Source organism: Patella vulgata, chromosome 7 (genome assembly GCF_932274485.2).
Source record: "Patella vulgata chromosome 7, xgPatVulg1.2, whole genome shotgun sequence".
Classification (NCBI taxonomy): Eukaryota; Metazoa; Mollusca; class Gastropoda; family Patellidae; genus Patella; species Patella vulgata.
Window position 1 is genome coordinate 29,926,133 of NC_065885.2, and position 23,764 is coordinate 29,949,896.

General features: G+C 34.8%; 1 protein-coding gene across 1 annotated transcript; it reads left to right on the forward strand.

Moving 5' to 3' along the window:
- The first annotated feature begins 464 nt into the window (after positions 1 to 464).
- Positions 465 to 23,642, forward strand: LOC126828695 (probable 28S rRNA (cytosine-C(5))-methyltransferase). Its single transcript, XM_050558636.2, has 18 exons — positions 465 to 658; positions 2,520 to 2,565; positions 3,054 to 3,235; positions 5,713 to 5,774; positions 9,397 to 9,501; positions 12,203 to 12,255; positions 14,198 to 14,283; positions 15,342 to 15,435; positions 16,592 to 16,694; positions 16,983 to 17,072; positions 17,805 to 17,892; positions 18,065 to 18,205; positions 18,793 to 18,932; positions 19,375 to 19,464; positions 20,767 to 20,889; positions 21,582 to 21,679; positions 22,342 to 22,466; positions 23,156 to 23,642. The coding sequence occupies exons 1-18, from the start codon at positions 559 to 561 to the stop codon at positions 23,383 to 23,385; spliced, it is 1,956 nt and encodes a 651-aa protein (XP_050414593.2). The 5' UTR covers positions 465 to 558; the 3' UTR covers positions 23,386 to 23,642.
- The last annotated feature ends 122 nt before the right edge of the window (positions 23,643 to 23,764 follow it).

Sequence of the window (23,764 nt, forward strand, 5' to 3'; positions counted from 1 at the left end):
GATGTGGACGACTCTACATTTCTACATTTTCTAAAAAAACAAACTTATGGTATGATTATATTCTAAAACAACACAGCTTTCCAAATTATGTATGAAATTTGTTTTGGCGGTGTGGAAAGATCAGCATGTCCAAAATATGCTTTATTTTCTCTAACTGGCCAATCAATATCTGTTAAAAACATCCATCTGAGGCCAGGAAACGATTAGGATAGTCTTATAATTGTGGCCTGTTTCCAAACATGTTATAAAAATGGAGTTGCTTCCCCTACTACAGTAACTCCACATAAAGATTCACAGCCTGGGATTGAAAATCCATAAAGATCAACTAATTAAGAAAACTTTTCCCATGAAAGGTATTTTCAGATTAATTAGTTCATTAGCTATTACATACTTCAAAGAATTATCGAATTATCAAAATGATTTTACGACATACTACTCTTTTGAAGGAAAAGTTAAAAAAGGACCCCTCTAATAACAGACCAATTTACGGTAGTAGAAATTTTGTTTTTACTTTCCACGTGTTTTGGAGTCAGTGAATAAACATTTCTGTATAAAATTATGGGAAGAATAAAAGACCCCAGTGAAAGAACAAAGAGTGGTCCAGGTAAAAGAACGAGAAAACAAAAGGATCCAAAATGCAAGATCCTGAAAGACGAAGGTAATTATGTTTGAGAAACTGATTTATTACTGTTAGAGTGGCCCACACTGGCCACAGCCTCAATTAATATTTCAATTTGGACTATAATAACTGACCTGTTTTAGCAGCATGTTGTCACGCGGATCAAAACAGCGTTTATGAGAAAAGTGCTCTCACGGGCTCGCTCGTGCACTGTGACGTGAGCAACAAACAGTCGCCCAAAATAGACATTCACGTGACAATATTATATTAATTCACTTGTTTATCAATGAAGCCATGTAAAAAAAATTTTCTTTACTCGTTACAAACTAGAAATGGTTCCACTACTGATGTCTTCCACCTTACTCCAGCCACCACAGTAGTGGCTCGTCCTACAGAGTGCCTTTGCGCAATTTTTGTAGTGAAATCACTACAAAAAGATTACTGGCCTATAGCTCCATTAATTTACACATAAACTGACCCAAAACAGTACGGCACCTAGCTTAACATATAATAAATCAATTCCTATTGAAATAAAGGTGAAGCCTTACCGCATAATTATATGATTTGATGAAACCCAACTGGCTGAACTGCTACGCGAAATTTCAACTGGCTGGTGTAAAATGTCATTACAAGAAACATCGCTATGCAAATGTAGAACGCATAACCACAAAGAAAAACTGTTCGGTAACTATTTTAGTGGTCCAGTCTTCACTATTTGTCATAGAATTACTTATTCCAATACAAACTGTAACGATATGTGTTGACAATTGTGCGTTTGAACCTATTTGAATTTGCGTAAGGATTCTTAGACTGTATCAATTGAGTTTAACGTTACAAGTATAGTAACTAGTTACGAACTAGATTAAAATTTTGGCAAAAACTCGGCGATTTAATTTCTAAGTTAGTTGATTGTAACTAATGACGTATATATTGTAACGGTTCTCGATTCAGAGTCAACTCATGTAGTTTCGCCCGTTTTCCATCTTTTAAACCCACTCTCGCTTTTTACAAACCATTAAGTTTTTGATAAAAGAAGTTGGTAAGAAACAGGCAAGTTTGCATGATTCACTTTTCACATTATCCAAAGTAGATCACCATCATCGTATTAACCAAAAGTCTATTCTGGTCCTTTAATACGCCTTATAAAAATATGTATGCTCAAATCTGAGTGAAAACTATTTTTAGGTCGCCAAAACGAAATTCAATCGTTTATATAACGCCAATAACGGATAATGATCCCACTATTGTTCAATTTAGCAAGCCCTGCCAAGAGAAATGGCATCTATTATCCTATTCGGAAATAGCCCATACCGTACACTTTACGAAAAAAGCCAAACGCATCATTTAGAAGGCTAATATGCAAGTAGAAATGTTACGATGCAAATAATTGGGCCTTTCATGACTGATCCTGACTGAGACAAAAATGATGCATCAGGTTGGATAATATTTGAACCATTTTAAATCGAAATGGATTCACACTTAGGAACTTTCACTAAAAATGGCTATACAATTTCATAAGATTTAGTCCCAAAGGGTCCCCATATTCTTTATACATGTAGTTGTATACAGAGTCAGTTAAAACCCTGATTAAATAAATGTGTTTTAAGTTGTTTTTTTAAAAGAATATAAAGATGTACAACATCTTAAACTAAATGGTACCCAGTACATTATTCCATAAAACAGGTGCTTGGAAACAAAAAGAGAGCTGACAATAAAGAGACTAGTTGAAGAGTTTCGGGCTTTAAAAGTAGTTTATCTGATGTACGTAATTTGACCAGATTATTCGCCACTTTAGCATCATTTGTGCAGGCCCACATTTAATGTTGAATTATTCATTCGTTATGCTTGGTTGAGATTTGAATTGTATTTAGATATCAATATTTATGATTATTTGTTTTAGAAACATCATTCAAAGGCAAGAAGCTTGGTGGCCATATGAAAAAAAGGTAAGAACAAGGTCACAATTTTTATCTGATTTAAAAAAAAAATGAATATATTTTATCACCCTTACACCCTAATGATGGTTGAGTTCGAATTTTGTGAAGATTGGACCAAAACTGCTGTACAAAATGGCTGCCCCTCGTACACAGATAGTGTAAATATATAGTATATCAAGGTTGTTGACCTTCTAGAGGACACACTTTAGATCTGATTTTGATGAAACTTCAAATATAACTTTATTTCACAAAGATCTCGGTTCCTTTTGATGTTCATGCATATCAGAGCGTAACTTCTTGAATTATGGCCCATGATTGTATAAAAATATCTTTTTATTTAGCTTGTTCTCTATCCATCTCTTGCAAAATGTGGGCGTATTTGCCTGGCAGCGGCTGTTTTTTTTATTGTCAAAAGTCTAGTAGTTTCATATTTGAATAATTCAAATGAATTGCGTTGTAAAATTATTTGTTAAATGTTTGAATTGTTTATGTGACAGATTAAGACAAAGAATGGTGAAGGAGCAAGAAGCCAAGAAAAAACAGATGTTAGCACAAAGTAAAGATGTTGTTAAAGGCAAGAAGAAAAATTTACCAGAGAAAGAGAATGGCAAACGACAAAAGAAACCGTTTCTAGGTTCTGATGGTGATGAAGATGATAGTGATGATTCAGACAATCAAGGTAAATAAACTACATGAAACGATTTATGTCTCTGTATTTATAACGTTCTAGAATTTAATTCAACACAAACTTAGTAAGATTCAAAATAAGATGCCTGTCGCAAACATTGTGAGGTATAATTTTAGGCTTTATCAGACACAGTCCTGCTTGTGCCTGTCATTTTGTCTGGCACAGATTTGTCTCTCTACTGTGTTTTTAAACGCCCCCTTTGAAATGTGGTTGTATATTGTTGTCATCCGTCGGTCTGGCATCCACAATTGCTTGTTGGCGCTCTAGAGGGCTAAAGTTAATATCCAATTGACTTTAGATTTATACACGGTGTTTAAGGTCATCAGATGAAGAAACCTATTGATTTTCAACGATTTCCCATAATTACTGCCAGAGTTATACTAAGAGTTAGCATGGGTCAAACAAATTCAAATAATTTTCTGATATTACTTAATGAGTTGTTACTCTTAATCAGATTTTAGTGTATTATAGATGTTTCATTACTAACAAAAGTCAAAATATGTGACAACTCTTGTTGACTGCCCGGGCGATTTAGCCTCTGTGGGCTTATGTTTTGTTGTCTTGCAACCTATCTTTCTAACATGTCCTACACAAGCTCAAAATATCTGGTACTAGTTTAGTAGTGCCTCACATAGGTGGTGAGTTGTCGCTAGGGTAAAAAAAAAGTACACGGCATAAAGTAATATTTTCTGTGGAGTAGATCCATTACTGAATACAGAAAAATCAAAATCGTCTATTGATATCTTTTCGAATAAATGCATTTTTTCTGAAAATAACCGATAAGTTCATCGTTATCCGTCGGATTTGAGCAATAATCATCAACACACTACAATATTTCATCATAAGTGAGGTAGAGACACAGCTAAAGATTTTTTGTACAGCAATAGACGTTTCCCGCCACAATTCCGTGGAAGTGGAAGCTGCAGGATCATGTGGATATCGAGTGAGTATACCTACGCGCAAGCACGCGCATTGAGTCGCCTTAAATTTTCCGGGAAAAATAATCTTGCTGACCAAGCCTGGTGATCGCATATATCATATATCTAGATATCTGATCAGATCTATCTAATTCACTTGTGCTCCTCAAACGAGTCTAAAAACTAGTATCAGTTGACGAATTTCCGTTCAACTGATACTAACTTTCACTTTTCCAATTCAGGATGCCTTACAGCGCACTGGACCACGAGCAAAACAGGAAAAAAGTTTGTCTTGTCTGTTTCAAAAAAGGCGGTAGCATCGTGAGTATATGCGGATTGACTCTCGAAAGAATTCGGAAACATTATATTGACAATTATGACGAAAATGATACCCATCTTCCGAACACTGTGCTAACGGAATCTGGCGATAGTTCTCTGTGCGCTCAAGACTGGGCCCACGCTTTGAGCTTGAAACGACCGGAACTGCATTCTGGGGAATTCAACGGCTTTTGAGTAATATTGACAAATTAGAGGACTTAATGAATGCTGATGGTAATGTTGGGCCGGAGGGGCAGAAAGTCTTGAGCGCGTTGCACGATTTTGAGCAAGTCCGACAGCGATGCTTCGGGATGAATTTGCACGCGGATTATGAAACATCAATCAACTTTCGAGGCGTCGTATTCAAGTCTAGGTATTCCGGTAACATCAAAAGTGCACGCAGTGTTTGATCACATCAGTCAGTTCCTGAATGCACAAGCCGCAACTTCTAATGAACAACAGCATGGGCTGGGCTACTGGAGCGAACAAGCTTCAGGGGCCGGACACGCTGATTTCCAAAACTCTGGCAGACTGGTGGATACAAGCGTGAATTGAGTCATCCAGAATACGGACAAAAACTCCTTCAGTGTAGTGTTGCCTATTGTTCAAGACATATGTGAATGTGCTTTCATATACGATGCATATGTCATTCCGAGAACATCGATGAATCATCTGAAATATTATGTGACCCAAAATTTGTGTGTTGGCTCATCTTCAAAAATTAGAAGTGAAAAATCCGACGGATAACGATGAACTTATCGGTTATTTTCAGAAAAAATGCATTTATTCGAAAAGATATCAATAGACGATTTTGATTTTGATTTTTCTGTATTCAGTATTGGATCTACTCCACAGAAAATATTACTTTATGCCGTGTACTTTTTTTGACCCTAGCAACAACTCACCACCTACGTGGCCTTACATTTTGACAGGTATAGTTAAAATCGTGATTTCTGCAGTCTTTTTGCGCCAGTTATATGGAACTAGTCCCATTACATTTGCATCAGCAAAAACGTATACATGGAAATCAGGCCTTAGGGTGGGTGTATAGTATTGTCACCTGTCCACATCCACAATTCCTTGTGAACACAGAAGAATCTACTTGGTATATGACTTTTATATCCATGAAATCTTTGACAAGTTCGAATTTGAACTTTATTAGTAAATATTCAGGGAATTATTGGCCTAAGATATATATAAGGTTTTTTAATGTTTATAATGTATATATTGTAGATGATGATGATGTTGAGATGGAAGAAATGAATTCTGACAGTGATGATAAAATAACAGATAATGTATGTAAAATGCCAACAAGCTATCCACAAATATTTCACTATAATATCCATATGGCCCAGAACAAAACAAGTACACTATTTAAAGTGGAATAATTCAAAAAAGTATTGTATCTATATCATTAATGTTTCACATGTGATACAATATAGATGTTTGATGAATTCACGAATTGTAGGTGCATCGCTTAATTAAATAGTGCAGGTACTGAATGTCAAATTATGTTTTGTCGACTGAGAAGTCACATTTGCCCCAGTTTACATAAACAAATGGTCAATATGTCCCCTGCGTAGCATAGATTGACCGACGTTCAGCTTATAATATCTTTGTAAATACTAAACAGAATTGAACCATATATCGCTCCAATCACACTCATGACTATAATAGATATTGGATTATGCCACAAGATCATACAGTATCCACTTATCATCCATAAGGAATAGACTGTAGAAGCAGGGCTGTCGGTAACTTTTCACAGTTGATTAGCAGTACTGCTAATCAAAAACTCAAACTGTAACATACTTATGGAAGAACAATTACTGATTTATTTAGACAATGTTTTGAAGAGTATTCTCTCAAGGTTTTCAAGCAATTTTTCTTCCATAGGTATGTGTAATAGTTTATGACTTTTTGATTAGCAGTGCTGCTAATCAACTGGGAAAAATTACCCCAAATGCCTTGAAGGATTTAATGTTTATACTTCGTGTATAGAAAGAAAAAAATCATTCCACCCCAGGCTTGATATTTATTTTTTCTGTAATAAGGCAACACAAATAAAATAACTTGTTTCTCGGGCACCGCCCGCACGCAAAATTGGTTGCGCGTGCAGTCTATTTATTAGTCTTGATGAAAAAAAATAAATATGTAACGCCCGCCCGCACATCGACAAGCAAGTCGTAAAAAAAATATCCCGCATGTACCTACATCCGCCATACATGTATATCTATTCAAATGTATTAAAACTGATTCAGATGAACATGCTGTCTTTTTTATCCGAACAATGGCGAAGTTTGGCAGATTTGCCTTTTTTTATTGATATCGAAAGAACCTCCATTTTGTATCACGTGATATTAATTACCTCCCCTGATAAACTAGAATTTGATTCGTGTTAAAAGTCATTGGCGACAATATTTCAATCATTCGATCGTAATCGGCTCATTATTGCCGGCTTCAGTCGGTCCTTGTTTGGAAAATCCTATTGATAAAATAATGAACCGTAGAACAGGTTAATTAATTATAGCTAAGAATACGATACGATGACGATAGTCGTCATCATGCATACCTTAGAATCTGGGTCATTATTAGCACATTTACGGTAGTTTCGATAATCCGGAAAATAATAATTGGATTACCGATTTGATGGTTTTACTGACCAGTTGTTAGTTAGATTTAAATAGTCATTCAATATAAACACCGGATAGAACACCGAATATCCTGAGAAACACACCGAATATCCCAAGAAACAGTATTTCCGGCAATCTCCAATACCGATGACACGGTGTGACATGCATTGGTTGGAATTCGGTAAATAATTATAAATAAACCGGCGATACTAGATTTAGTTTTAAATACTGTTTACCATGATTATTATTTTTGATACACCTGGTGAAAGAGGCTTAGTTTTTTTAAAATATTGTTGTCTTTATGGAGGGCTATTACATAGTCGTATGGAATTTTATTTTAAACCAATTTCAATTATGTGAATTAAATATGGAAAATTATTTTCCTTTCAGTCAGTGTTCAGTCTCAGTGTTTTAGTAGACTTGATTTTGGGTTTATGTTTTAAGTATGTACAATAAAGTTGAATATAACGGAAAGCAAAAACGTAAACAAGTAATGACTTTCTCATTTAAAAAAAAAAAAAAAGAAAGACCGCCCTCCCGCCCCAACAATTTTCAGCAATAGCCAAATTTTATTTTGCACCATCAATGAGTAAAAAAAAAAAAGAAACCGCCCTCCCTCCCTACAGTTTCAGCTGTCAGTTGCCCGAGAAACAAGACATTTATTTTGTGTGGCCTAATAAATATTCACTTGTAATAATCTTAGTGATTATATGTAGGTCTACTTTATAGTACTGACAACATATCTCGAAATTCCATTCACATAGAAATCTAAAGATTAAAATGGCCCTTCACATTCTCCAAAAATTAACAGAAAATATTGTGCATATAAATGAAATGAAATGAAACTGGCGTTGAAGGTCTTGCAAAACATAGATTAACATATCTTACATTTCAATAAACTTATTAAATTTAATGTCCGGTAGCAACAATCATTTGATTTGTTTCATTCATCATGACGTGTGGAACTGTGAAATGGAAGACCGTGACCTCTTTCAACATGAAAGTAAACTATCAGTGCTGTTTGGCAGACGACACATCATTTTTTATCATTAGTAAACTGACCTGATGTACATGTTGGGATAGCCTATATTTATGGAACAATAAACTCTTTGTTATTCTTCCTATATGATATATTGCACGTGCCTGATTTCGAAGACAAAGTGGGAACACGCTAAAGTCAATCAAGTTATTCGGGCCAATCAGAATGAAATGCTTTCAGGGGCGTGTTTTCATATGTTAATTTCGCAAGTTCGCGTGTCGGCAACGTAATTTTCTGCGAGATATCTCGTCATCCGCGTCGAACTGGTTAATATCAGATAAAGACAAATAAGACAGTAAGAAAGGCATACTATATGAACACACACTCATCTATTCCACACATGATCAAAATGGTTAAATAATATTCTGCTGAACTCTGGGAGCATGCTGATATTTGCAAGCATGACCTCACTCCTACAACAATAATTTCTCTCGGTAGACATTTTTATTTTCATTTTCGGTAATGAAATACTGTTATATATCTGGATGAAATATATTTTGGATATAAATAGGGGCAATATAAATATTTTCAAAGGGGAATTTGATAGAACCATGAACAAGATATCCATGACAAAAGCAGTCGGCTGACAGTGCCGACCAACCGTCTTCAAAATAAAAAGATGTCGGCCCGTCCAGTTATTCATGCTTTAACCATATCCAGACGTTGCATGGTCGCTGGTCGCTAGATGCAAAACAAAGACTCCCCCACACACATATCGGATCGTAATTTCCTGAATTATGGCCCTTGATTGTACGAAAAAAATGTTTGAATATATCACCGTTACACCCTAATGATGATTGAGTTCGAATTTCATGAAAATCGGACCAAAACTGCCGAACAAAATGGCCGCCCCATGTACGCAAATAGTGTAAATATATGAAGAGTCCAGGGGAAGAACTATCTAAGTCATATTTTTGTCTTTTTCCATAAAGCGCAAAACAGATTTTTGGACGAGAATGCATGACGCGAACAGAACAACGAGTGGGTTTAATTACAACTTCAAAATGATGTTTAACACGAACTATAATTACCAGTACAACTGACTTCAACTTTTCAGGCAATTTAAGGTTAAATAAAGGGTATGATGAACTTGTATTATGTCAATATCCAAAATGACAGACATATTAATGATTCACAGCTATTGCGCTGCGATACTGATCGTCGACAGCCCTTTGTAGAAGGTATTTTATTACCAAAGTTTGTTTTATAAGTACTTGTACTTTATCTACTTTTTTTTGAGAATAGGATGATGATGATGATGACGACAAAATGAAAGATGACTTTACTGGAGCTGATGATGATAGCAGTGATGATGATGATGATGATGATGATGATGACGATGACGATTTGGTAATGTATATTAAAACTGAAATGATAATAAAAATAATCTGTGATATAACCATTTACAGTGTTATGCAATTTGTGCTTATACGTTGTTTTAAGTTTGAGCTCCAAAGTATCAGTAGTATCTACATGTAATTAGACTACAATTTTTATTATACACCACAGGGGCGTAAAAAAGTTTTTTAATCCACTAGCCCAGGGCTAGTAGTCTACTGTCAGACACTAGCCCGGCATTTATATCCACTAGTCCATAGTTTGACAAGGTACAAGATTTAATCTTCAATATTTGGGCATATGTTTTGTTGCCTGCCAACCTATCGTTTTTAATAAAGATCATAGACTTGATTGCCAAATAATTAAGGATGTATACGGCTACTCGGTTAACTGGTCACGCTTCAGTTGCACTGGTGAAACGGTTAAAAAAAACTACAAACCGATATTCGTTTTCATATCATATCTGACCTTCAAAACCAGGAATGGTAGCCACAACAATGTTTTCTTTCACTAAAGACCATATGTAAATACTTCATATAGCACATGTCATTTATAATATATCACGGTAAATTAACGTCCTTTAAACTGCTCAAAGATTAGTATACGTTACGTTATTATTAGCACTTACTGTAAAGCACGAGATAGCCTCGACTGATTGACAAATTCATTGTTTTACCTTATTGATTTACCTGGTCACTCTATAATAAAGAGTCTCAAAATGAAACAAATCAGTTTAATGTGCTGATATAATATTAAAATAGACATGATAGTAAAATTGTTTATATTATCACTCAAGTGCAATGCTGTTTGCCGATAGGGTCAAAGTTGATTACACACAAGTCACTGGAACCATTCATCATGGCGTGTGTGGTAAGGTTTTCGTCGTTTACTCGCGTCACTCGAGTCGACTCCATTGCCGAGTTTACCCGGGTGAAACATCCCGAACGGTCCGAGTAGTCACATGACATCAAAACAGTTACGACGTCAGTATGTGATCGAGAGACAGGCTTTTTTGCGTATAGGACACGATTTTGTCACGTGACAAACCCTTTTACTCTCCGCTCAACGGGGAGTAAACGGGTTAGTCACATGATGCGACTCGAGTCAGTCATGTGACCAACTCGATTCAAAACGCGAACGGTCTGGTGTCGACTCGAGTGACTCGGGTGAACAACGAAAACCTTACCAAAGTAATGAACACGTGTAGTAAATTCTTTGGAAATACCCGACATGTTAAATAATCAAAATTATCTTGTATTTAAAAATACAAAGGTAAGCTTTCAAATATTTATGTCAGAACTAATCTAATATAAAGTATAAGTGAGTCTTTTGTTTTTAAATCAACCTGATTTCAACTGGTTTATACATGACCTTATACATGACCTGTCAAAGCCTGCTCGATGGAGAAATGAAATGTCAATTATGAATGAATAGAAGGGGTACAGTAAATACTACAGAAAATCTATTCTTATGATTGAGTTTTCCTTGGAATATGAGGAATAAATGTGGGATATTTTACAGTTTATTTATCTATATCGTCACTAGTTTGAGTCACAAACCAATGAAAGGGCACTAGCCCAGGACTAGTACGGCTAAATAGATCACTAGCCCATAAGTTATATTTGGTAGCCCCGGGCGTCGGGCTAGTGGATTTTTACAACCCTGATACACCCACACTTTCATATGGACGTATATTGTCGCCCCTGTCTGTGTGTCCGTCCGTCTGTTCAGAATTTGTTTGTGGACACTCTACAGGTCACTATTTTTATCCGATTTTAATTAAACTTGAAATATAGGTGTATCTCCCACAGATCTCAGTTTCTTTTGAAATTGGCATGTATCAGACTGTAACTTCATGGATTATGGCCCTTGATTGTACAAAAAATCACGTTTTTATACGCCAACATTGATCGTATATTGTTATGTCCCTTGATCACTTTGAAATATCTTGTAGATGCTCTGGAGGGTAAAGTTAATATCCGGTTGACTTTAAATTTATACACAGTATTTAAGGTCATGGGACAAAGGATCCTAGTCATTTTAAACAAAAACAGATAATTACTGTCAAAGTTATGGCCCTTGATCACTTTGAAATATCTTGTGGATACTCTAGAGGCTAAAGTTGATATAAGATTCACTTTAAATTTATACACAGTGTTTAAGGTCATAAGAAGATTTTCAACTATTTCTGATAATAACTGCCAGTTATGTCCCTTGACCTCTTTGAAAAATCTTGTAGAAGCTAACTCGTCTTGGGTACAAATGATCTCAGGACATGTCTATTGGACAATAACACCCCTCTTAATGCGAAACAGGAGGTGTTTATCTCCTAAATGATGATGAAGTTCAAATCTCGTGAAAATCGAACTGCAACTGCTTGACAAAATGGCCGCTATTTGTACGCAAACAGTGTAATAGTATGTACATGTACATGTAATGTAATACCAAAGTTGTGGACCCTCTTGGTGAAACTTAAAATATGTGTTTATATCCAAAAAATCTCGGTTCCTTTTGATATTCATGCATATTGGACCGTAGCTTGATTATGGCCTCTGATTGTCCCAAAAAAAATCGCATTTTTATTTAGCTTGTTCTCAGTCCATCTCTTGCAAAATGTGAGCGTATCTTGCCTGGCAACCACTGGTTTGTTTAGTTAAGCAGTTCAGATTCTGTACTTAATTGTCTTTTATTTGTTTATTAATTCATTTTCTAGTTACCTGTAGAAAAGGCCGCAAAGAAATTGGCTAACAGACAGAAAAAAGAAACGTGAGTTGTGAATTTTTTTTTATGTATTCCAGTATGTGAAATTGTTTATTTAAATGAGTTGTTAAATTTTGAAAATTATTTCAACTTTCTATGCCCAAAAAAAATAATAATATTCATTATCAATCTATTTCTCCTCAAAATATCTAAGACAACTACTGGTATAAAGTGTACAAATTAAGTTAGTTTACCACTTAAAACAAAATAACACGTTTACTTCATGTAACTGTTCAATTTGTGAAAAGTAGCCATTTTTATATGCCCACATTTTCATGTGGACATATTATGCCGTTGCTCCTGTCCATCCGGACATTCGTCCACAATTTGCTTGTGGACTCTCTACAGGTCACAATTCTTATCTGATATTTACGAAACTGGAAATGTAGGTTTATCTCCAAAAGATCTTGCTTCCTTATGGCCCCTGATTGTACGAAAAATCATGTTTTCAGCTTGTGGATACTCTAGAGGTCACAATTTTCATATGATTTTGATGAAACTTAAAATGCATGATTATAGCCAACAGATCTTAGTTTCTGTCGATATTCGTGCATATCGGATTGTAACTTCCTGAATTATGGGCCTTGATTGTACACAAAATTGCGTTTTTAGCTTGTGGTTCCTCTAGAGGTAACAATTTTTATCCGAAACTGTTTGAATATATCACCGTATGATGGTTGAGTTCGAATTTCGTGAAAATCGGACCTAAACTGCCGGACGCAAATAGTGTAAACATATGGCATATCAAGGTTGTGGACCCTCTAGAGGTCACAAAATTTATGAAATTTTGATGAAACTCAAAATATATCTTTATATCCCAAATATCTCAGTTCATTTCGATATTCGCGCATTTCAGACCATAACTTCCTGGATTATGACCTCTGATTGTATGAAAAATCTCTCTTTTTTTTTTAGCTCATTCTCTTTCCATCTCTTACAAATGTTGGCATATCTTGCCTGGCAACCGCTGGTTTAGCTTGTAGTCCCTCTAGAGGTTACAACTTTTATCCGATTTTAAAATCCGTTCGAATATATCACCATTATACACTAATGACGGTTGAGTTTGAGTTTCTTGAAAATCGAACCAAAACTGCCAGACAAAATCGCCACCCCTCATACGCAAATAGTGTAAAAGTATGGTATATCATGGTTGTGGATCCTCTATAGAGGCAACAATTTTTATCCGATTTATCTGAAAAATTGAAACTAAACTGCCTGACCAAATGGCCACTCTTTGTACGGAAATGTATTTTTATAACCCAAAGATTTTGGTTCCTTTCAATATTCGGAAATAACTTCCTGGATTATGGCCCATGATTGTACGAAAAAATTGTGTTTTTTAGCTTGTAGATTCTCTAGAGGCAACAATTTTTATCCGATTTATCTGAAAAATTGAAACTAAACTGCCTGACCAAATGGCCACTCTTTGTACGGAAATGTATGTTTATAACCCAAAGATTTTGGTTCCTTTCAATATTCGGAAATAACTTCCTGGATTATGGCCCATGATTGTACGAAAAAATTGTGTTTTTTAGCTTGTAGATTCTCTAGAGGCAACAATTTTTATCCGATTTATCTGAAAAATTGAAACTAAACTGCCTGACCAAATGGCCACTCTTTGTACGGAAATTGTGTAAAAGTATATAACATGAAGGTTGTGGACCCTCTACATGTACAGTTCACAATTTTTATCCGATTTTGATGAAACTTAAAATATATCTTTGTATCTCAAAGATCTGTCCCTGTCAATATTGGCGCATTTCAGACCACAACTTTCTGGATTATGGCCCCTGAGGTACGAAAAATGCTCTTTTTTTTAGTTTGTTCTCATATCCATCTCTTGCAAAATGTGGGTGTATCTTGGTTGGCAACCGCTTGTTATTTACGAAATAATGCTTATATTTATGGTTCACGTATATACATGTAGATATATATTTATTTTTTAAAGGGATGCAAGTGAAAAAGAATTGCAAACCAATATTGCAAATACTGAAAAATTTGTCTTACCAAGTGGACAGGAGATTGAAAAAGATTATATCCTTTTATAGAAAATACATTTCCTAAAAAAGATAATTTTGACCTAATTGAAGTACAGTGGACTCTGTCACATATGCGACATCTGAATACTAGGACATTCTTTGAAATCCGATATCATTTTTATGTCCCGATTTATTTCCTTGTTACTTCAGCCCATAAAAATTTGAGTAATCCGTATTCTGAATATTGCGAATTACGACATCCATCAACTGTCCCGTCACACGATTTCCATTGAATCAACATTGTATAATCCGACCTTCAATCGGTGGGTGTGAGGTCACAAAAGATTAACAAGCAATCACCAATCAATTATCAGTGAGATTAAAACTCGCTCGCTTAGGTCTTTGTTGATTACTTTGATAATTTTATAATCTCTTGTAAGACAGTTGTGACAAATACTCAAGAATACCCACAAATTGTCCCACAAATTCACAGTCGTAAAAATATTCCTAGCACCTGTTGGAAACATTCGTTGTGAATGCCGATTGAACCTGAATACCTAATTTTGTTCACCCTATGGATCTATCCAACCGTGTGACGACGACCTACACATAGAACGACAGATTATCAATGAACACATGACACCAAAAACAAGTGTGCGATCAACTGAAGACGATGAAGAAGATAAATTAACAACAGACTTGACCTATACAAATGCCTACGCATGTTAAATGAAATAAAAATTAATGTAATACAATTTTGAATGTACAGACAAGTTTATCATTTTTAAAGGGAATAACGTTCTGGGGATTCAAAGCTGCATTATAATAATACTTCTGGTTTTGAGAAAACTGAGTATTCCGACACTCTGCGTAATCCGACATATTGTATTTCAGGAGACAACCACAGAAAATTTTATTTTCAATGTAACAAGTACAATTTTAGATATTTATGTCCCTGCTGAATTTAGACTCTCAGTTTAATTGATTTTAATTTTAATAATTTTTTGCTTTGACAAAAATGAATATTTTACTCTGTATTTCAAATGTAGTTAATTAATAATAAATTGTGCATAATAAGATGTTTAGTTTGTAAAATTCTTAACTTAAATATACCTCACCAAGCACCTGATTTGACGATATTAAACCAAAGAATAGCTGATATTATGGATGTTTTGGGTGATTTTAAAAACAGACGAGAAGAGGGAAAGTAGGTTATTGTAAAATTAATTTGGTTCTCAGATAAGACATTTGTTACAGGTATACAAGTTATGGCCCTTGTTCACTCTATAGTAGACTTCGGTGAATGCTTTAATAGCGATGGTCATCATCTTGTCTTCCCGGTACATTAAATATATGTGATGAATAATATTTCCCTCTCTATCTAAAGGTCACAATTTTTATCTAATTTTGATGAATCTTGAAATGTATGTTTATAACCCAAAGATCTTGGTTCCTTTCGATATTTGTGCATATCAGATTCTAACTTCCTGAATTATGACCTCTGATTGTATGAAAAAACGTGTTTTTAGTATGTGGTCCCTCTAAAGGTCACGATTATTATCCGATTAAAAAAAAACAACTTTTGAATATATCACAGTCATGTCGGTTGCGTTTGAAAATAGTGTAAAAATATAGTATATCACGGTTGTGGACCATCTAGAGGTCCCAATTTTGATCCGATACATGTTTATGACCCAAAGATCTTGATTACTTTCGATATTTGCACATCGGATTGTAACTTCCTGAATTATGCAGTCATTGTTTTTTAAGGCGAGTGATCGCTCTCGAGCGCCTGCCATCCCCTGAATGGCGACCGAGGTGAGGATTTTTTCCATCCCCTTAAAATTGAAAATCGCTCTCCTTTACAAAGTCATTGGGGGTTTATTATCATTTATCAAACCAGGAATGACCCCATTACATGCAGTTATTGATCTTCAGAACCATTTCCCATACACACAACTAATCACTCTCCTTAATATCAGATCACTCTCCTTAATTTTTAAATCACTCTCCTTTATTTCTAAATCATTCTTCTTATCGAACCTGGGAGAGCTTATTTAGGGGAGCGATTTTTTTCAATTTCTTGAGGGGAGCTTTTTTTGGCTCTCCTCTGAAATACAAAAAACAACGACTGATTATGGCCCTTGATTGTACGAAAGATCGCGTTTTTACCTTGTGGTCACAATCTTTATTTGATTTGAAAACCGTTTGAATATATCACTGTTACACCCTAATGACACTTAAGTTCGAAACAGCCTGACAAAATGGCCACTCCTTGTATGCAAATTTTCAAGAAAATGGTTATAATTTGTATTCATGAAAATGATTATATTTGTATGAGTTTATTTACTTTTCCTTTCTAGAAGTCGACCAGATTATGTTAAACAATTAAAAACAGATTTATGTTCTTATTATAATTATAATGATTATATGATGGGAAAATTTATGAACTTATTTCCACTGGAGGTAAATACTTTTATCATTCTGTTGTTCTACGTACACTATCAGCTATTATTTTATTGTTTATAACTTTAATTATGATAATTTATATGTCAATAAACCTATTATGAATAAGTGTGTATAGAATTGTTTTATTCATAACCACATGAATCCCTCCAATCCTACCTCAAAATCATATCTTATTCATAATTAATAGCTGTTGTATTAATAATGATGGATAATTTTCTCCTGTAATTATTTGTAATGTTTGTTTTCTAGCCAGTTTGCAAAAGATATTATCTGTTTCTTCTTTAGATAAAAGAATTTTTGGAAGCTAATGAAGTTCAGAGACCTGTTACAATCCGTACAAATACATTAAAAACACGACGAAGAGATTTAGCACAGGTAATATTGTCATGTCACCTGTAACTTAAACGATTTGTTCTGTCAAATGCTTTTGCACAAATTCTTGCAGGCTAAACCTTTCTTGTGGGATTCCTTTCTTGTCATACATTTAATGTTCTCTTCAGATTAAGGGACATGGGTTATATTAGTTACCAAGGTAGAGTTTGGTTAAGATATGTGTTATAAAAATTTGTCAATAGATTCTGAAACTATTTCTTTTCATGTGATGGAACTGCAGATGGTGATCATCAAAATAATTATTTATTAAGTTTTGGTGGTTTATATTAGTATAATTTAATTCTGAGGTGGAAGCAAAGTGGCTCAGTGACTATAGCACTCACTCACTCACTAAACAGGAATTCTGGTGGTAGTTGGGAATGTTCCTCAAGATTTTCCAGACTGTTCACACTACTTGTCACTGGTGCAGGATAGATGGCCTGGTATGGAAAAGCAGTGAGTCGTTCGGGTGTTATGAAAAAATGAGGTTTCATTTACACATTGGCTTACACGTAAAACAACTCTTGGCAGATGGAATTCAAAAAGGTGTAGGCTGAAAAGCAACTCTCAAGGGAAATTTTCTTTTTGGGTATAAGCATAGCTTTTGTGTCTGTCCTCAATAGCCTGATTGGTGCAGAATAGCAAGATGTTATACCCGAGTTCTTTTCTACATCTGAGAATGGAAATGAATGATTAAATAAGTTAAACTGAATACATTGTATTATATTTTTACAGTCATTAATTAATCGTGGTGTTAACTTAGATCCTATTGGTAAATGGTCTAAAGTTGGTTTAGTAGTTTATGATTCACAAGTACCATTGGGTAAGCTCTTAATTTCAGTATGAAAATGCATGATATGTAATACATTCTTATTGAAAGTTATGACAGTTCATCTGACTATATATTGATCATTATTTCTAATGAGGACTACAAACAACAACATACTTTGAAACTGCTTCACTTAATCCTGTTTTATTTATTTATTGATTTCTAGGAGCGACACCAGAATATTTAGCTGGTCATTATCTGATTCAAGGTGGTGCCAGTTTTTTACCTGTCATGGCACTTGCACCACAAGAGAATGAAAAAATATTAGACATGTGTTCAGCCCCTGGTGGTAAGACTACGCATATAGGTAAGCAAAATTAATGAGGTATGACAGATGATTCCTGTATAAACATCCAATACATAGAATTAGAAATAGCTGTATTTCTTTAATGAATCACAAGTTTTAAAGCGACATTATCACTTTCACAAGAAGATAAATGTAATTAGGCTTTCAGACTTCCGTTATTACTAAAAAAAAAAAAAAAAAAAATTTATCCCGGGAGCCTATTTCTCAGTTCCTGTGACAAGGAAAATGTGATTTCTGCGTTGGATATTACCAAATCAAAGCAACTAAGATATTGTTGGATAGCCAGGTGAATGGACTAACGTATGATTCCTTCTGGTATGTTTCCTGAAAGCCGGTCAACTAATTACGTTGACACAAAATACCTTACTTAAGATTAAAGTGTTTTGTTAAACTCCTTAAAAGCCATTTCAAAAGTTGTGCAAGTCATAAAATATTTATATCTCCTCAATCTCCTCAGTGGTAAATTTTGCATACAAACTAATTTGAATATTTTTAGTTTGCAAACAAGACCGAAAAAGCACTAATGTCTCTTTAAATTAAAGAAGAGGTAATATACAGAACTGAGTTGACTTTGTTTCTTTTTTCAGCCTCGTTAATGCGTAATACTGGGTTATTAGTAGCTAATGATGCTAATGCTGACCGAGCTAAAGCCGTAGTTGGTAATTTACATCGTATGGGTGTAATAAATACAGTGGTCTGTTCTTACGATGGTAGGGGTTTTCATGAGGTAAGTTTCCGGGCATATTACAAACATGCTCTTTTGCTGACTTCTGAATTATTGCTATTCTGAATAACAAAGCAGATTCATAGATTTAGGAATCTGAATCCAGATGTAAAAAGAGAACAGAATGTAGTTCAAATTTTGGAAAAAAATATAGATTTTAATAGGATGCAAATCAAACCATGTTGACATAAAATGCCAAATAGTATTCTCTTTGATTTAGTCCAAAAGGCTTTTCTGTAAAAATATTTTGTCTCCTCATTGCAGTTTTATGCAGTCACTGTTATTTTGGTTTTGTTTTGATTGAAGTTTCATTAAGAGTGAGGCAATATAATTTATTTTAGTGGTGGCATGTTTAAAGGAAAGACATGTTGATTAATTTGTTATTGTTATGAATTTTAGTGGAGGAAAGAAATGTTGATTAAATTGTTATTGTTATGTATTTTAGTTATCTAAAGGGTTTGATAGAGTATTATTAGATGCACCATGTACAGGTACTGGAGTTATTTCTAAAGATCCAGAAGTTAAAGTTAATAAGGTGAATATAATATAGAAATATGATATTTTGAATGTTTAAACAATTAGTAACGCTGTAAATGTATACAGAATATGCAACACTAATGAAATATACTTGTGAACCATCCATAAAATTGTACCTTGTGTTAATGTATTCAGTTACACTAAATGCCTATCAAAAGGTCAGGTAATATTTAATCTGTCAGGAGATTGGATGGCCGAATGGTTAGCGCGTGCACGCTGTATCATAAGGTCTGTCATTGAGTCAACTGGCGTGGTTTCGATTCCCCGGTTGTACGTGACAAGGAGTAAGGTTATCTGTCCAACCTCGTGGGTTTTCTCCGGGTCCTCCATTTTCCTCCCGCTGCTAAAGACCCTACGCGCAATTGAATTATTGAAATAAAATTGAACCATATGTTAGTCCCAAAATGACGTAGTTTGTGTCAAGTAAACGTTAAATCCCATTGCTCTCTCCTCTCTCACTTAATCTGTTTTGAAATTTTAACAAGAACTGTATGTGATTAATGTTGTTAAATCCATGTGATCAAACATTTACGAAATGGTGTTTAATATCCTACTTTTCTGCACCGACTGGAATAACAAAGACAGGCATACAACATATAGTGGTATCAATTTTTCCCAAACAGCAGCACTACTATGGCAGTATATTAGATTAAATATTCTAACATGCTATCGTCTAATTTCTAACTTCTGTTCATTTAATTTTTAACTTCTATTCATGCAATTTCTAACTTCTATTCATGTAATTTCTACATTAAGACAATGTATAATTTAACTTCTTTAATTTTAATTCTGTTTCATCTTATTTCTATTAATAAGACAGAAAATGTCTACTTCATTGTCGCTTTACATGTTAAGCATGAATGTCGAACAAATTTAGAATTTTGATACTTCTACTTAGCAACCATTATTATGACGTTGTTTGGTGTCGACACCATATGCTCAATTTAGCGAAGTTAGAAATCAGACGATAGCATGTTAGAATTTTGAATCTAATATACCGCCATACACTAAAGCCTAGTCTGACTTAGAATTCCAACTGTCAAGGTTTCTTTTACGTGCATTCCAATGTGTGCCAGGCTCTCCGAACTGCACCTACTGGCAAGTGGAAACCACACTAGAAAAGCTCAGAGAACTTTCTCAACCAACACTGGGATCGACCTGGACCTCCTGATTAGAGAGCCTGCTCTTTACTCACTAAGCCACCATGGCTACCACAAATAATTATACTCATTGAGGATAAAGACTGTTAATATGATAACATGTTGATATAGAATATTGTAATGATTCTTTTTTTTAACAGACACATGATGATTTTATGAAATGTTCAGCTATACAGAAAGCTTTACTACTATCAGCTATAGATTGTTGTTCAGCTAAATCTAAAACAGGAGGATATATAGTTTATTGTACTTGTTCTGTTTCAGTAAGTTATATATTTATAAATATTGTATAATATTGATAATATGCTTTGTATACAATGCAGGGGATCACGTGGCTAAGTGGGTAAGACGCTGGCTCGCTAGCCTGGAGGTCGGGTGTTCGATTCCTGCATTGGCCGAGAAAGTTCATACAGATTTTCCGGCGTGGTTCCCCTGTGTCAGTGATGCAGGACGGAGGGCCTGACAAGGACAGCTGTCTAGTCCTTCGGATGAGACGAAAAACGTATATATTGGAATGCACGTAAAAGATCCCCTGGCAGTTGGAATTAGATATAAGAGAAGGCGATAGTGCCGCTGCCCGGGCAAAATTTCCCTCATAGCACACTGTATGGCGTATGCCCGTCTTCATTATAGCCCAGTATAGGAGCAGAACAGTAGGACGTTAAACCCCATTTCATTTCATGTATACAGTGCAGCTATAGTAGATTTTCAGACAAATTATTTAGCAATGCAAGACAAAATCCTCTAAACATCTGCCAAGACGTGGACGGTAATGGATAACAATGCCTAAACAAGACCAGCACATTTATCTGGCAACACCTGCAGGATCATATGCCAGATTACCGTACAACTACGAAGGATCCAAATGGGTTCACTGTTCAACGTCAAAAATCATATAACTGCAATACGTCTCACTAGCACTTCCAGTCAATATTAGTTATTTTATTGTTTATAGATAGAAGAAAATGAATGGGTAATTGATTATGCTCTAAAGAAAAGAAATGTTAAAATTGTTCCTACAGGTTTAGACTTTGGTGTAGATGGCTTTGTCAAGTAAGTTAAATATAAGATGAATATTAAGTTTTGATCTACTGTTTAGTTCCTATATTAATAGATATGAAGTGATACAAACATAACAAAGACAATCTACGTTTATAATATAGGCTAAAGATTAACTAAAGTGAAAGTAGCTACTCACCAACTGGACTAATTACATGAGACAAAAACTTTATGAAATGATTCTACTCACTTGTTTTTACACTCAGTTGCAAAGTTATATTTCATATCATAAACATTTAAGACGCTGGTGTTCGATCCCTGCATTGGCCAAGAAAGTTAATCCCGATTTTCCGGCGTGGTTCCCCCTTGTCAGTGATGCAGGACGGAGGACAGCTGTCTAGTCGATCGGTTGGGACGAAAAACCGAGGTCCCGAGTACACATTGCCGTGCACGTAAAAGATCCCTTGACAGTTGGAATTCGATATAAGAGTAGGCCGTAGTGCCGCTGTCCAGTCAAAATTTCCCTCATAGCACACTGTATGGCGTATGCCTGTCTTCATTAGCCCAGTTCGGAGCAGAACAGTAGGACGTTAAACCCCATTTCATTTCATTTCATTTTTATTGTACTTGACAACATATCATATTCCCAAATATAAATTGCTTTAAAATATGTAATTATGCACATTTAATATTTGTTGGGTTTGTTTTTTCTCCAGTTTTCGACAACATCGTTTTCATCCAAGTTTAAAATTAACCAAACGATTCTATCCTCACACACATAATTTAGATGGTTTCTTTATTTGTAAACTGAAGAAAATTTCAGATAAAATTCCTGGAGATGGTAAGATTACTAAATTTATTTGGTAGTTGTTTTATAGCTCACAAGATCCGTTTCTCCTTACTATTACATACTGTATCTGCATTATGTAAAAAAGAAAAATGCCTGTATTTTATAATGATGAAATTAATCAATGAATTAATTTGTGATTAGATTAGCAGTTACAGTACTTGAGCAGTTATAACGAGAATGCCCAAGATTTGAATCTTAGCGTGAGCCATGATGAACCCCCAGTAGATGATAATGCTGCTGTTGGGGAAAAATAATTTTCCTACCTTGTAGACATTGATCCACATTCCATTTATGTGAATCCAGGTGGACTGAACAAAATTTTGAGAGTTAAAACCATAGTATTAATGGTTTTTCAGTCAAATGACCTTTAGTTTACTCCTTTAGGTGTTTCGATGTTGATCCAACAAGGAATATCAGAACAATGCTTTGAATTGACCGTTGAGCACCAAAGGGCAATTAGTTTAATTTGGCGATTTATTTATAAACACTCTCTAGGTTAATAAGAGGCTTACTGGTGATCTGAAAAGTAATAGCACCTGTTGTCAAATCAATGTTAAAGAGGTGGAATTTCGATACAACTGACTCAAGTGGTAATGGGACCAAATATTCTGTAATTCATTGATAACACCAGTCTTCAACTCCAACTATTGCTACTTACTAATTGTTGTTGATATTTTCAGCTGCTTCAAAAGTTGAAGACATTCCATTTGGAATACCTGATGAACCAGGTGCTACTTCTGATGAAAAAGAACAACCCCAAAAATCAGCAAACAAAAGAAACAGTGCTAAGAAAGGACAGCCACACTTCAAAAATAAAACAAAATCGAATAAGTTTAATAAATCTAACAAATCATCTAAATTCAGTGGCAACAAAAAACAGAGTTATCAAGGAAAAGGCAGAAATAAATGAAACATCAATCCTGTGAAATAAATAATATATAATGATGTTGATGACTGACAATATCTGGATTTTTTCTGCATATGGATAGTGAACCTTTTCCAAACTAAGTGGAATTCTGTTTCTTTTTACTCTTATTATGTAATGGGATTATAAAGAGAGAGACAGAGAGGTGGGGTTTAACATCCACTCGAAAACTGAAATACATCTTTAATTACTTTATAGCAAAATGTGAGCTTGGTTCTCAGTGATTAAATGTATATCGAAAATAGTTTTATAAATAAGCCTGAAAACAATAGTAGTGGAGTAGTGGACAACATTATTCTATTGTTCAGGCATTAATAATTGTCCCCAACTTTTCGAAATGAGTTCGTCTGTCACAAAATTTAAA

Coding starts and splice junctions, on each gene's coding strand:
- LOC126828695 (XM_050558636.2), top strand. CDS start 559: ATGGGAAGAATAAAAGACCCCAGTGAAAGAACAAAGAGTGGTCCAGGT. Junction 659..2,519: donor CAAGATCCTGAAAGACGAAG/GTAATTATGTTT, acceptor TATTTGTTTTAG/AAACATCATTCAAAGGCAAG. Junction 18,206..18,792: donor TGGTAAGACTACGCATATAG/GTAAGCAAAATT, acceptor TTCTTTTTTCAG/CCTCGTTAATGCGTAATACT.